Consider the following 16,085-nt stretch of genomic DNA (forward strand, 5'->3'; position numbering starts at 1 on the left):
GGGAAGACCTCGCCTACTTGGAGAGAAAAGCCTCAGCCCTCAAAGCAAGTGGGAGCCGTTTCCCCATGCTTACAGGGGGGTGTATTCCTCCCCCTGCATCAGCCCCTATCCGTTGCCGCCGAGCCCCTCAGCCGGGCAATAGGGTTAGCTGGTGGGCGGAGCCTGGCTGCCTTTGAGCAGCTGCTGCTTCCTGTCCCGTTTTGATGGGATCAGACAAGAAGACGATGGGGCTCCATCGCGCGGAGCACATGGCTGCCCTCCTCTTTGCTCCGCTCCGAGCCCGAGCCCGCTTGGAGTTTACATTGCTGCTCCGCCCACTTTTGCTTCTGGCTCCGCCCACCACTGACATGTGACTGTCCCCGGGATAGGTGAGACTGCTGATCCCTTATTTTCAAATCCGAAAGTTGACAGCTATGATCCGGACAGGGTGTTAGATGAGGACTCGCTGTGGCACAAAATGCGCCCCTTTGAATTAAGATTTACAGGAGGTAGAATAGCAGAGCTGTAGAGTTGGAAGGGGCCCCAAGGGTCACCCCAGAAAGGAGGAAAGGGAATAAAAAGTGTTGTCCCTGCCCCCATACCTTCCATGCAGGGCTGGATTTACCGTAGGTGTGATGAGGCCCTAAGCTCCTGAAGGTAACGGAGCCCTTTATATGTCCAGCTGTCCTTTGCCAACAAGAAATTGTCACTGTTTCTGTGTGTGGAATATATGCTATATGGTAATTTATGGATCTAAAGCCATCTGCACATGTTGCCATGCAAGCGGTCCATGCAGAATGTCGGCACCCTATATATAGAAAGGAGCAAGGTAAAGGTAAAGGGACCCCTGACCATTAGGTCCATTCACGGACGACTCTGGGGTTGTGGCAATCATCTCGCTTTACTGGCCGAGGGAGCCGGCGTACAGCTTCTGGGTCATGTGGCCAGCAGGACTAAGCCGCTTCTGGCGAACCAGAGCAGCGCACGGAAACACTGTTTACCTTCCTGCCAGAGCGGTCCTGTTTATCTACTTGCACTTTGACGTGCTTTCGAAACTGCTAGGTTGGGAGGAGCAGAGACCGAACAATGGGAGCTCACCCTGTCGCGGGGATTCGAACCGCCAACCTTCTGATCGACAAGGCCTAGGCTCTGTGGTTTAACCCACAGCGCCACCCGTGTCCCTAGAAAGGAGCAAACCAGTGATATTTTAGGGAGCAGGCAAGCAGGCGGGGCCCCTTACTAACATCATAGGAGCCTACACAACACAAAACACTGTTGCTGTATGTAGGTTTTATTTTATTTGTTTTTTATCTTATATTTTGGAAATGCACATCCAGGTTTTTTCCTTCAATTTTTTTTGGGGCCCCCAAGAGATTGGGGCCCTAAGCTTTAGCTTGTCTAGCTTATACATAAATCTGGCACTGCTTCCATGCCCTACACTTCAACCCCCCACCCCTGAATTATGAAGGGTGGAAGAGGCTGTCTTTCCTTCACTGAATGCTTTTCAATAGTTGCGGTTGTTGCATCGCAGAGGGTTGAATTAGATGGCCCTTGGGGGGGGTCCCCTTCCAACTGGAAAGCTCTACGATTCCATGTGCAATTCAGATTTTTCGCGTCACTTTACATACGTTTTTCACCGAGCCGCGTTCGTCATTTTACCGAGGGCACTTCGGGGATATTTGTGTGTTTAAATGCAAAGATTCAGAAATGCTGCGTTAAAAAAATACCAGCCGCTCACTGCTCAACGAACAAAGGGGGGTTAATTCTTAGAGGGACACACAGGAAGGCGCATTCTGCCCCGGACACTGTGAGGTGAGCCGACTTCATTAAAGAGATAATTCAGTCAACACCTGTGGTCTTGAGATAAGGTTCTCAGCGCACATCCTCAACCGTTTCCCAGGGACCGATCAGTCACTTCCTCTGACAAAAAAAAGAGATTCCTCTCTGGGATGGAGCAGCAATTTGGATGCACTGAACGTTCCCCAGTTATCTGGGCTGTTCTAAGGGATTCGCACGACACCGATGCACATTCGTACTTTGATTAGCAGGAGCAAATTTGCATTTCCTTCCCTTCCTGCGATGGAACGAACCTTCAGCCGACAGAGAAATGGGACCCAACATCAGTTCAGAGAGGTTTAAGGCACCTGTGCAAATAAAGGTTTATAGCAGTTTCCCTGAGCTGACTGAGGTTCGGTGATGGAATGACTGAGGTTCGGTGATGGAATATCTGCTGTGCACGAAGAACGCACCAGGTTCAATTCCTGATGTCTCTAGATAAGGCCGGGCGGAAGCGACATATCTGAAACCCTGGAAGAGTCACTGCTGCCAGTCGGGGTTGACAATATACTGAGTCTGATGGACTGAAGGGCTGGCTCGGTCTAAGGCAGCTTCTGGCTGTGGCTCTTTGAGTGCATTGCAGTAGTCCAAGCGGGAGATAACCAGAGCATGCACCACTCTGGTGAGACAGTCCGCGGGCAGGTAGGGTCTCAGCCTGCGTACCAGGTGGAGCTGGTAGACAGCTGCCCTGGACACAGAATTGACCTGCACCTCCATGGACAGCTGTGAGTCCAAAATGACTCCCAGGCTGCGCACCTGGTCCTTCAGGGGCACAGTTACCCCATTCAGGACCAGGGAGTCCTCCACACCTGCCCTCCTCCTGTCCCCCCAAAACAGTACTTCTGTCTTGTCAGGATTCAACCTCAATCTGTTAGCCGCCATCCATCCTCCAACCGCCTCCAGGCACTGTAGGACTTCCTGCCCGTGGCTGTCAAGCCAGTGTACCACACTGTGATAAAGTATGAAAGGACACTTTCTTTTGTGGACCGGTAGAAAGAGACCATCAATTTCTGTTTGACATTGTTCTTACGCAAGACAAACTTGAGAGCAGTACACGTGAAAAGGATCTAGGAGTCTTGGTAGACCACAAACTTGACATGAGTCAACAGTGTGATGCAGCAGCTAAAAAAGCCAATGCAATTCTGGGCTGCATCAATAGGAATATAGCATCTAGATCAAGGGAAGTAATAGTACCACTGTATTCTGCTCTGGTCAAACCTCACCTGGAATACTGTGTCCAGTTCTGGGCACCACAGTTCAAGAAGGATACTGACAAGCTGGAACGTGTCCAGAGGAGGGCAACCAAAATGGTCAAAGGCCTGGAAACGATGCCTTATGGCTTAGGGAGCTGGGTATGTTTAGCCTGGAGAAGAGAAGGTTAAGGGGTGATATGATAGCCATGCTCAAATATATAAAAGGATGTCATATAGAGGAGGAGAAAGGTTGTTTTCTGCTGCTCCAGAGAAGCGGACACGGGGCAATGGATTCAAACTACAAGAAAGAAGATTCCACTTAAACATTAGGAAGAACTTCCTGACAGTAAGAGCTGTTGGACAGTGGAATTTGCTACCAAGGAGTGTGGTGGAGTCTCCTTCTTTGGAGGTCTTGAAGCGGAGGCTTGACAGCCATCTGTCAGGAATGCTTTGATGGTGTTTCCTGCTTGGCAGGGGGTTGGACTGGATGGCCCTTGTGGTCTTTTCCAACTCTAGGATTCTATGATTCTATGAAATTACAACCTCCTCTTGGAGAAAAGCTCCTCATTTATCGATTTGTTGTCAGGGAAGGAGAAGGAAGGAGTGACCTTTCTAGTGACCCCCACATCTCGGCTTAGCAATTCCAAATGGCGCCTGGTGCTTAGCTTTTAATAAGTGATAAGAGTGGAATGGCAGATTGACCATGGAAGGAGATAATAATGAATTAAGGACAGAATACAGTCAAACCTCGGTTCTCAAATGGCTCCGTTTCCGAATGTTTCGGTTCCCAGACGCCGAAAATCCAGAAGTAAATGCTCCAGTTTTTGAATGTTTTTCGGAACCCGAATGTCCGAAACGACTTCTGTTTTGAGTTTCCCTATTGAATTGAGTCTTCCGCTTTCAGTTTTCGAATGTCTTCCGTCCGAAAACCAATGCAATTTCCAGCATTGTGCTGCGCCAGTCCGGCCCACGGACGATCTCTGTGGGAGTGATCCGGCCCATGGCTGGTAAACCTTGCCAGCCCAATGTAGGACTATGAGTTCCCTTCATCTGTACACTAGATCTCTGTTGATGCAGCCTAGAATAGCATTTGTGGTTTTTTTGCTGCTGCACCACAATGTTAAGCTTGTGGTCTTCTAAGAACCCTAAATACTTTACACATGTACTACTGGCAATCAAGGTGTGCCCCATCTTATATTTGTGCAACTGGTTCTTCCTGCCAAAGTGCAGAACCTGACATTTGTCCTCATTTTGTGTCTCTTTAAAGAGAGAGCTGCCTGGTCAGATTGAGTTGCAGAAGGCGATGCTCATGGGAACTCACAGAATCCTAGAGTTGGAAGAGACCACAAGAGCCATCCAGTCCAACCCCCTGCCAAGCAGGAAACACCATCAAAGCATTCCTGACAGATGGCTGTCAAGCCTCCGCTTAAAGACCTCCAAAGAAGGAGACTCCACCACACTCCTTGGCAGCAAATTCCACTGTCCAACAGCTCTCACTGTCAGGAAGTTCTTCCTAATGTTTAGGTGGAATCTTCTTTCTTGTAGTTTGAATCCATTGCCCCGTGTCCGCTTCTCTGGAGCAGCAGAAAACAACCTTTCTCCCTCCTCTATATGACATCCTTTGATATATTTGAACATGGCTATCAGATCACCCCTTAACCTTCTCTTCTCCAGGCTAAACATACCCAGCTCCCTAAGCCGTTCCTCATAAGGCATTGTTTCCAGGCCTTGGACCATTTTGGTTGCCCTCCTCTGGACACATTCCAGCTTGTCAGTATCCTTCTTGAACTGTGGTGCCCAGAACTGGACACAGTCTTCCAGGTGAGGTCTGACCAGAGCGGAATACAGTGGTACTATTACTTCCCTTGATCTAGACGCTATACTCCTATTGATGCAGATAGGGATCTAGTTCTGACAATCGTAAAGTCAAAAACAAAGGCTTTGCTTCTGCAAGAACAGAAGAGCCTGATTTCTGGATTGGACCAAAGGCATGTCCAGCGTCCTGCTCTCACAGCGGCAAACCAGATGCCCATTATGGGAAGCCCACAAAAAGGCTCCGAGCACAAGAGCAACTCTCTCCAGCTGCCAGTTCCCTGCAACTGGGATTCAGGAGCATCCTGCGTCCGACAGTGGAGGCAGAGCTTAGCCATCAGGGTCAGCAAAGGTTGTAGGAGGAGGTTAGCGAGAGGATGAAATTGCTGACACTTATTGTCCATATCGTGTGTGTCTTAATGGGAATTCCCCCCCCCCACAAAGCCCCTGTTTTCAGTATCAGATGCCCTGCTCTCTTTCAAAATTGCCCAAAAAGCTGGTATGGGCAAGTGGTGGCTTGTCTGAGGCTTTTTCATTCTCAGCTCTGCGAGGCAACCCAGAGATACATGCGGGAGAGAACACCTCTTACTGAAGCGTTTTGTGAAACCTGGCAGGTGGCGTTTGCAATGGCCCGGACAGGCATCCTTTTTTTCTTGCTTCTGGGGGGCCTGGTGTGCACAGACTGATCCCTGCTGCTGTTTTCAAGAGCAGGGTGCCATTGGGCCAGTAGGAGCTCACGCTAATTTTCTCCTTTCTACACTTCATGGTTGCTTATTATGTGGCAGAGCAGAGCCTGCTGTTTACTGACACCAGAACAAATGACTGGCCTGATACGAGGAAGGAAACAGCAACCAGGTAGAGGGGTGTGTGTGTGTGTGTGTGTGTGTGTGTGTGTGTGTTCATGGCAATCCTTCAGCGGCTGCACGGTAAAGAGAATTTGACAAGCATCTTGGAAGTCACCTGTTTAAAAATGTTGTGCTGGCTCGCAGGATGCTTTAAAGCCCACAAGGAACAAATTCTTGACATGCAAAGAAAAATTCCACGTGCAAGCTGTCAAATTTGTACGGTTAGACTGTTGTTGTTGTTTAGTCGTGTCCAACTCTTCGTGACCCCATGGACCAGAGCATGCCAGGCACTCCTGTCTTCCACTGCCTCCCGCAGTTCGGTCAGACTCATGCTAGTCGCTTCGAGAACACTGTCCAACAGTCCAACCAAGGTTAAATTAGTAGTTCTCAAAGGGCGCAGCACGCCACACAGGTGTGTCAGGAGAGGTTGGCAAGTGTGACGGGGAGATTCAAGGACAATCAAAGAAACATCTAAACATTTCAGTGCAGTATAGTCTAGTAAAGTCTAAAGATCAGAAAAGAGAAAGGCTACTTTGTGCTGATGGGTTGAGTTTGTCTCAAATCAGACCTAATACAAATGAGATTGCCTGGCAAAAGCAAGCTCACACCTCTCAATGCGTTTGCATACGTTTCTAATTATATTTTGGGAAGGATTACGTAGCTGCATTGTTTCCTGGTTTCTGGATGCCCCATCCAGTTGTGTTCTATGGGAGCCAGTGTGGTGTAGTGGTCAAGAGCGGTGGACTCGTAATCTGGGGAACCGGGTTCGCGTCTCCGCTCCTCCACATGCAGCTGCTGGGTGACCTTGGGCTAGTCACACTTCCCTGAAGTCTCTCAGCCCCACTCACCTCACAGAGTGTTTGTTGTGGGGGAGGAAGGGAAAGGAGAATGTGAGCCGATTTAAGACTCCTTCGGGTAGTGATAAAGTGGGATATCAAATCCAAACTCCTCCTCCTCCTCCTCCTCTTCTTCTATGTTATAATAAATCAAGCGCTGGCGTGCATTGTTTCTTTTTGTTTCCCAATGTATTTCTTATCAATGAAAAATTCGGTGTGGAGCCAGCAGATTTTCATTCTGAAAGTGTGGGGCAGAGGACAAAGCTTGAGAACCAGTAGATCAGGTCAAGCCTTGCCTTTCCCAGAACAAGAGACCTCTTTCCCTTGGTGCGATTGAGACCTGGCAGGGCCCCCAAGAGAAAAAAAAGGGAAGTGATTTCGCCCCCCCCCCAAATGCTCCCAACCAACCACTTTACCGGAAAGTCTGACTGCCTTTTTGGGATGAATGCAATGGGGTGAAGGAGGAACAACCTATGAATAACCACCACCCTTCTTGCAGTTGAAGGAACACTTCAATGGAGCTGCATTCACAGAAAACCTGGGACCCAACCTAAAATTAAGATTTACATCATGGGTGGAGAACCTGGGGCCTGCAACTGGCCCGGCCCAGGCTCCAACTTGGCCTGAGAAGGCTATCTATGGCTACTAGCCACAGCGGCTATGCTCTTCCTCCACTGTCAGAGGCAATATGCTTCTGAAAGCCACTTGCTGGGAACCACAAGCGGAGAGAGTGGCTGTCGCACTCAGAACCTGCTTGCAGGCTTCGCTTGGGGGCACTTGGTTGGCCACTGATAGGAAGAGATGGTGCCTAGATGGGACATTGGCGTGGTCTAGTAGGGCTCGTCTCATGCTCTTCCTTTTGCGCTTGTGCTGAGGACAAGTGCATTTTCCCCCATGTGTTCGATTCCATCAAGCCAGAGCGAGAGCCGGAGAGAGCCACCTCTGACCCCCCTCAAATGAGCTGCCATGCTCCATTGCCCTGGCGGCCCGAAACAGCAACCTTGACATTTTGCGGAGAAGGAAAGGGACCGTTTCCCCTCCGCTGCCTCCTCGAAGTCAAACGGGTCGAGGCCTCCACGTTTGTTGCTGCTCAGGCAAAGCTCTTTCCTTTGTTAAGAGGCAGCTACGGGGGACACAAGGAGGGGGGTCACCCCCAAAGAAAGGGGGAGAGGCAAAGAGGCAATGTGTGACCAGGGATCAGTCTTTAAGAGAGAAGGCAATAATTGGAGGGACCTAGCGGCCACTAAAAGCATTATCTACCCCACGACCCTTTCGAGAACAGGGCTCTCGGTTGCAAAGGCACTTTGATAAAGGAAGTATTGGGCAGGTTCAGGTTTGACTCAGATCAAATCAGACCTTTGAGCTGTTCATTGTCTCCCTCCAATTGGAAAGATCTCTCCCGATTAGGCTTTCTTTAGTGTTGGTAGCTGGATCGGGAGCAGGACGTTTTCCCGTGCAAACCAGATGCTGGACATGAGAACATAAAATGACTCCGCCAGGTCAGGCCAAGGGCCCATCTTGTCCAGCATCCTGTTCTCACAGTGGCCAACCAGATGCATGTGGGGAACAAGAAAGCAGGACCTGATACTGACAAGCTGGAACTTGTCCAGAAGAGGGCAACCAAAATGGTCAAAGGCCTGGAAACAATGCCTTATGAGGAATGGCTTAGGGAGCTGGGTATGTTTAGCCTGGAGAAGAGAAGGTGAAGGGGTGATATGATAGCCATGTTCAAATATATCAAAGGGTGTCATATAGAGGAGGGAGAAAGGTTGTTTTCTGCTGCTCCAGAGAAGCGGACATGGGGCAATGGATTCAAACTGCAAGAAAGAAGATTCCACCTAAACATGAGGAAGAACTTCCTGACAGTGAGAGCTGTTTGGCAGTGGAATTTGCTGCCAAGGAGTGTGGTGGAGTCTCCTTCTTTGGAGGCCTTTAAGCGGAGGCTTGACAGCCATCTGTCAGGAATGCTTTGATGTTGTTTCCTGCTTGGCAGGGGGTTGGACTGGATGGCCCTTGGGGTCTCTTCCAACTCTAGGATTCTATGAAGCTTTTACAGATGTTGCAAAAGGCCCTTTATCACAGAGGCACATCATCTTGTGAAACGCCCCCCTCCCCAGCGAAAGTAGGATAATGCACAGCCATTTTTGCCTCGTGCACAGAGATTGGGGTGAAATCCTTGCCCCTGTAGGTGAAATCCCCAACTCCCAGTTTGTAAAGACACAGGCAAACAGCAAAAAACAAAGACCTAGGTATTTATTAGCAGGAGCTTTGCAGAGGTCGCACATCTCTCACAAGCTGGCTCTCTGATCTCCATCTTTGGTGGCGTCTATGAATGCAAACCACAGAAAAGCCTTAGCGTCAACCCAAGGGGGCGGGGGGCGGAACTTGCTGCACTACAACTCCCACCAGCCGTAATCGATGGGAGTTTGAGCCCAACAAAATTTGGAGGGGCCCTGCCTCTGCTCTAAGTTCATGAGGACGAAGCAGTCCTGATCTTTTGCAAACATTAAAAAATATATAGCTTACATCATCCAGGAAAGGCTACTGCATTTGGATCTAGGATCCCCTCCTCTTTGGTGTCCCTGCCTCCTGGGGAGGGGGGGACATTTGTAAAATAATGCTGACTCTCCTCTGATGGAAGGGGCTGCAGATATTGACACCACAACCGATATTGGCACTGTTTGCATATTTTCTGCATCGTGGCTGAGTGGGATTCTGAAAGCAGCACATGTTACAATTGCCGCCTCTTTCTCTCCCTGCGAAAGAACGAGGCAAAGATGCGCCACTGACAAGCGTGTTGAAACAAAAGAAGCCAAACTGCTAAAACCAGGCAGAATCCTTGAAAAACAACAACCTAGAGTGGTCTTAAGCTCCCACAATGTAGAGAGGGCAGCTGAGTCAGGGTTCCTCACAACCTGGGGAGTAGGGGTGAGGTGGAGGTTTGGACAAGAGGCAGGGCTGAAAGCCAATCAGATGCAAACAGCTTCAAGAGAGCAAGCTGCCCGCGAGCAAAATTATCCTCTTAAGTCCTCCCTGGCACAGAGGGGGGAAAAGGCTAATGCACGCACTCTTCAGCCCAAGGCAAGTTGATAAAAGATCTCCGCCTCAAGGTTCTAGTCCTCTTGAATGACCCTGCTGATAAAAAGCAGGTGCTCGTGTATGAAAACCAATACAAACCATAGAATCATTTTTTAAAAAGGGTGATTGTTCATTAGAAATAGGGGGGAAAACCACCCCGGTGTAAAATGGGACGGCACTGAGTGCAAAAAGGCAGGTTTCAAATTGCAGGCAGCTGTACTCTTAAATAAAACCAGAGACTTGAAATGAGCTCCCCTGGATTCTGCATTCAAAGGCAGTTAATATTTCCAACTTAAATGGCAAGAAGAGAATCCCTTGCAAGTTAGAGGAGTCTAGCTGCAGAGATTCTGGGACCCAAGTGGGGGACATCGCCAGCTGGAGTGGAACTTTTTGCTCTTCACCCGCAAACCAGACTTTTGCAGCAGGATGTTGCCATTCCCCTGGAGAACTGATGTTCCAAGACACAGCCGCGAATGCTCCCAGCTCCACCCGTCTCTCAGTCCAGCCTTTTCACCATGTAGGGCCCATCCAGTTCGTAGCCGATCTTCCTGTAGTAGTCCCTGGTGCCCACACCTGTAAGCAAAAGCGTGGAAATGGGTCAGTGAAAAGTGCAAGGAGTGTTTGCAAGAGAAGATGCTCCACGCAGGGTATCCGTCATGGACTGGTTGGATGCAGAGGGATGGTGGGAGAAGCCGGTTGGGGAACCAAGATGGGAAGAAGGATCAGAGCCCGGGGAGTGGTGGCGGGACAGTGATGAGCGGTCAGAGGGAGAAGAGGGAGGAGACTGGGGAAAGGAGACGTCGGAAGCAGAATGGATAACAGGGCTTAGTGAGCTGGGAGAGTCGGTGGCAGAGAGAAGTTCAGAATCAGAGGCAGCAGATGAAGCGGGAGAGGAGGCAGACCAAGAGGCGGAAATGAGTGAGGCTGGTGAAGAGTCACGGGGGTCTCTTGCACCCATCTCCCAGTGCCAGAAGAGGCATGAAAAGGGCAGAGGAGGGGTTGGCTTCATGCAGGCACAGTCTCCAATTGCCTGGAGAGGAGGAGACTTCGATGGCTGCGGGGAGGAGGGGACATTCAGTCTCGGCAACTGATTTCAGGAAGTAAGACCCACAGGGAATGAGCTGCTGTGCTCATTAGGTCTGACCCTTAGCCGAGTCTGCGGAGATGTTGCTTTTGCCAATAAAGAGGTAATTCCAACTTTGAGCTGTGTGGTGTACTAACGGGCGCGCTCTGTGACAGTATCCCAACTTGCACAGAGGGTGTCCCAAGAGGTGCTCCATAGAGACCATCCCAACTTACTTGAGATTATTTCCTGAAGCGGAAGATAAGCCATTTTGGAATCAACATGGCACCTGGCCCATCAGACCTCTTCCGTTGCTGCTCCCAACATGCAAACCCAACACAGTAATGTCTACTGCATAGCAGGGGGTTGGACTAGATGACCACAGGGTCCCTTGCAACGATTCTATGGTGCTCCAGTCTTCCCTAGCCTGCTGCCTTCCAGCTGTTTTGGACCACAACGGTGCTGCCTGGGGCTTATGGGAGTTGTAGTGCACAACAGCTGGAAGGTGCCAGGCGGGGGTGCATGCAGCTCTACTCTGACTGGCAGAGCCGCTTCCTAGATCTGCCGTGCGCTGCCACCCGAGATCTTTTAAAACTGGGAACTGAACCTGCGGCTTTCTGTGCCTAGAAGAATGTGCCCTACCACAGTTTGGGCTGACACATGCAAAAACACCCACCCGTTTGCAAGAAAAGGTGCCCTCTTTTTGAACTGCAAACCATCCAAATGCACATTCTGGGCTTCCACTGAGGGTAGGGGAAATGAAATGAATTTGGGGGGGGGGCAGGAAAGACTTGAACCCGGATTCACCTCTCGTTTCTTTTTAACAAAAGAAAAGGAGTGGCAAATCTGTGGAAGGAGCCTAGATGCAGAGATCATTACGGAGGACTGAAGAGGCTCTGTCCCAGTCCTGGCCTCTCCGGGGCCCACTTGGCTCATCCTTTATCTCCACTCCAGAAGCACTTCTGCGTTCCGAGGCCACAATTAATTTCCCCCCACCCACTCCTTGCGTGGGAAGGGGATTTGCAAAACACAATTGTCTCCCACAAAGGCTCCTTCCCTCCCTCCCACTCCTCTCCTCTGCTCCTTAATCAGATCCTGCCGCGTTCAAATCTTGGCTAAGCCCCGCTCTCTCGGTGGAGGAACAGCGGCTCTCCGTTAGCGTCCAGCGGAGAGGCAGAACCATTACAGGATAAACAACAGCTGCACACACCCCCGCCGGGCTGAAAGTGGCACAGAGTGCTTCCAGGACCCCTCGCTGGAAGTTTGTTCGAGAGCTTTATCCCGGCGGAGGCTGCACGGTCAGGGCAGAGAGGGCGCTGCCTCGCCAAACTCAGTCCACCTTCAGTCAGCCCCTGCCCTCCATCTTAGTTACAAGCCCAAGGCGTGGCAACGAACTCTCAGCTTCCTCTCCCTTAGGCCGCATTCGCAACACCCATTCCAGTAAATGCATTCCCACCGAAGAATTCTATGAACATGAGAAGGCAGGCAGGATTCGACCTCAGGAACAACTCTCCCCTCCTGTGGTTTTCCTCCTGGCTAGCAGCCACCCATAGTCCTCTCCTCCTCTGTGAATCCTCTTCTCCTTCTCCTGTGGGAGGGAGTTCCACTGACTATGACTTCGACTGGCTGGCTAAACCAGGGGCACGTAGCCGATGGGTCTCAAGCCCTTGGTGAGTTGGGGGCTTCGCCTGCTTGCAAAGACAGGCTCCGCCGGGTTGAGCGCATGAGACAGAGAGTAGGTCCAATCATCAAGAAGGTGGTTTCTGCACGTGCCGTACAGGGAAGCGAGGGGCAGGTGGGGCTTGTCCACCTGGAAAGGGAGCCCATCTAGGGAAAGGAGCCCAAGCTGGCAGACCAGGACCTCCACACACACTGCCCAGGCTTGTGTGAAGTGCTTCCTTTTAGCCATGCTGGGTCTTCCAACACTCAGCTTGATTGGGGAGCTGTAGTTCATTGAGAGTTTATTTATGGTAGACCATAAACTTGACATGGAACGTGTCCAGAGGAGGGCAACCAAAATGGTCAAAGGCCTGGAAATGATGCCTTATGAGGAACAGCTTAGGGAGCTGGGTATGTTTAGCCTGGAGAAGAGAAGGTTAAGGGGTGATATGAGAGCCATGTTCAAATATATCAAAGGATGTCATGTAGAGGAGGGAGAAAGGTTGTTTTCTGCTGCTCCAGAGAAGCGGACACGGGGCAATGGATTCAAACTACAAGAAAGAAGATTCCACCTCAACATGAGGAAGAACTTCCTGACAGTGAGAGCTGTTGGACAGTGGGATTTGCTGCCAAGGAGTGTGGTGGAGTCTCCTTCTTTGGAGGTCTTGAAGCGGAGGCTTGACAGCCATCTGTCAGGAATGCTTTGATGGTGTTTCCTGCTTGGCAGGGGGTTGGACTGGATGGCCCTTGTGGTCTCTTCCAACTCTATGATTCTATGAGACTTGTTAGAGACACCCCCCCCCCCCAAATTCTCCTCCCAGAGCTACAATTCCTAGAGATGTTGAGCAATCCATCTCTTTTCCCAGGGAGCTCTGGGAATTGTAGCTCTGGAAGGGGAATAGGCTGCAGGTTCCTCACTTGAACGTCTTGTGTGAGTGCCTGGAGGCGGTTGGAGGATGGATGGCGGCTAACAGATTGAGGTTGAATCCTGACAAGACAGAAGTACTGTTTTGGGGGAACAGGGGGTGGGTGGGTGTGGGGGAATCCCTGGTCCTGAAAGGGGTAACTGTGCCCCTGAAGGACCAGGTGCGCAGCCTGGGAGTCATTTTGGAGTCACAGCTGTCCATGGAGGCGCAGGTTAATTCTGTGTCCAGGGCGGCTGTCTACCAACTCCATCTGGTATGCAGGCTGAGACCCTATCTGCCCGTGGACTGTCTCACCAGAGTGGTGCATGCTCTGGTTATCTCCCGCTTGGACTACTGCAATGCACTCTACGGGGGGCTACCTTTGAAGGTGACCCGGAAACTACAACTAATCCAGAATGCGGCAGCTAGACTGGTGACTGGGAGCAGCAACCGGGACCACATAACATCGGTCCTGAGAGATCTATATTGGCTGCCAGTACGTTTCCGATCACAATTCAAAGTGTTGGTGTTGACCTTTAAAGCCCTAAACGGCCTCGGTCCTGTATACCTGAAGGAGCGTCTCCACCCCCATCGTTCAGCCCGGACACTAAGATCCAGCGCCGAGGGCCTTCTGGCGGTTCCGTCACTGTGAGAAGCAAAACTACAGGGAACCAGGCAGAGGGCCTTTTCGGTAGTGGCACCCACCCTGTGGAACACCCTTCCATCAGATGTCAAGGAAATAAGCAGCTATCCTATTTTTAAGAGACATCTGAAGGCAGCCCTGTTTAGGGACGTTTTTAATATTGCATAGAATCATAGAATCATAGAGTTGGAAGAGACCACAAGGGCCATCCAGTCTAATAATAATAATAATAATAATAATAATACATTTTTATTTGTACCCCGCCCATCTGGCTGGGTCTCTCCAGCCACTCTGGGCTGCTTCCATCAAATATTAAAATACATTTAAAATATCACGGATTTTTAAATGTATTTTTAAACTTCCCTATTTTTAAACTTCCCTTAAATGTATTTTTAAATGTATTTTTAAACTTCCCTATCACGATTAAAAAAACTTCCCAACCCCCTGCCAAGCAGGAAACACCATCAAAACATTCCTGAAAACAATACAATGCTGTATTGTTTTGGCATTCGTTTGGGAGCTGCCCAGAGTGGCTGGGCAAGCTCAGCCAGATGGCAGGGTACAAATAAATTATTATTATAGTATTATATGCCCTGAAATCCATTCCCTGGGATTTTTTAAGCAGGAAGGAGAACGGGCACTGCAATGTTGACCACCGGACTGCTCTCCAGTCGGTCAGGCTGCCTCTGCGAAGTGCAGCCACCAAAATTTTGGGGTCTCTGCTGGGTCACAACAAACCCTCCAAGCAAACCGCCACTCCTGGGAAGCTGAAGCTATGCCTGCTTTGAGTTGTGTTCATGCCAGGAACTGGCCTGCTCATCCAAGGTCTCAGAATCTTGTGGCTCAGCTAAAATGCAGAATTAGCTGGGAGTTAGGTATATTCGCCTCTCTGAGTGACGCACACTCGAGCATCAGGCAAAAAGTGGAGGTCAGTGAAAAGGGCATCCTATTACCCCTTTCTGTGCCTTTGTGGCTGCAATTCTCATTCAATATGTGGAAGAGGGTGCTTTTAATAGAAGCATGGAACTGTGGAGTAGCAAGGGAACCTCTATCATGTCAGCATACAAAGTGCTGTGCAATGAGCAGCTCGTCTTACCCTAACAACCCCGATGAAGTTTAGGGTTGTTAGGCAGTGAGAAGCTCAGGGTCCACCCAGAGAACTGTGTGGAACAATCACAACCACCTGAAGATGGTTCGCCCAAGGTCTAAGCACGCAGCCCCACTGAGATTTTAAATAATATGCAGTGTTGACTACCAGAATCCAACAGTTTATTTATCTTCCATTATACTGAAAGATGGAGCAAGCTTGTTTTCTCCTGCTCCGGAGGAAAGGACTCGAACCAGTGGCTTCAAGGAGATTCTGACTCAATATCAGGAAGAACTTTCTGACAGGAAGAGCTACTTGACACTGGAACGGATTTCCCTAGGAGTTTGTGGACTCTCCTTCCTTTGAGGTTTTTAAACAGAGACTGGATGGCCATCAGTCATGGGTGCCTTAGTTGAGATTCCTGCAATGCAGGGGGCTGGACTGGATGGCCCTTTAGTGTCCCTTCCAACCCTAGAATTCTCTGATTCCAACATCCTCAATCATTCCAAAACAGACACACCTCTCTCATTCTCTTTTAAGAACGAGTCGTGTTTAGTTTGAGGGTTGGTCGATGAGAACGTGAGAAGCGTCTGCCGGATCAGGCCAAGGGCCCAACTAGTCCAGCATCTTCCTTCTCACAGTGGCAAAACCAGATGCCCGAAAGGGAAACTGAGCGCAAGACAAGCGCTCTCTCTGCATGCGATTCACAGCAACTTGTATTCACAGGAATATCCTGCCTCTGACACGGGAGGGAGCACATCACCTTCTACTGCATGACCTTGTCTAATCCTCTTAGCAAGAAAGACTTCATTACAGAAGTCAGATTACTCTCCGGTTTGCCTACGTATTTATGTTTCGTCAGCATCAAGCACGTAAGAGATGCAAAGCCTTTTCTCCTGCTCCTGCTGCCCTGGATGTGCGCTCATGTGGGGTTTTCGTTATTCAGCGATGAGAAAAAAGTCTATCGGAACATGCTCAGAGGCATTCCTGAGAACGTACCGTATTTTTCGTTCCATAAGACGCACCTTTTTCCTCCTAAAAAGTAAGGGGAAATGCCTGTGCGGCTTTTGGAGCGAATGGTGGTCCCTGGAGCTGAATTGCCCAGGGGCCAAAAGAGGATCGTGCTTTTTATTTTACAAAGAGAAAAGG

The 16,085-nt window shown here is 49.9% G+C and overlaps 1 protein-coding gene across 1 annotated transcript in view; it reads right to left on the bottom strand.

Annotated features, from left to right (window-relative positions):
* Positions 1–9,547: 9,547 nt before the first annotated feature.
* ELP3 (elongator acetyltransferase complex subunit 3) overlaps positions 9,548–16,085 on the bottom strand; it is a 100,105-nt gene continuing 93,567 nt past the window's right edge. The window contains exon 15 of the mRNA XM_033145196.1: positions 9,548–10,152. Within this exon, the coding sequence (XP_033001087.1) occupies positions 10,076–10,152 (77 nt within the window). The 3' untranslated portion in view covers positions 9,548–10,075. The remainder of the gene's footprint in view (positions 10,153–16,085) is intronic.

The sequence above is a fragment of the Lacerta agilis genome, chromosome 3 (genome assembly GCF_009819535.1).
Source record: "Lacerta agilis isolate rLacAgi1 chromosome 3, rLacAgi1.pri, whole genome shotgun sequence".
NCBI lineage: Eukaryota > Metazoa > Chordata > Lepidosauria > Squamata > Lacertidae > Lacerta > Lacerta agilis.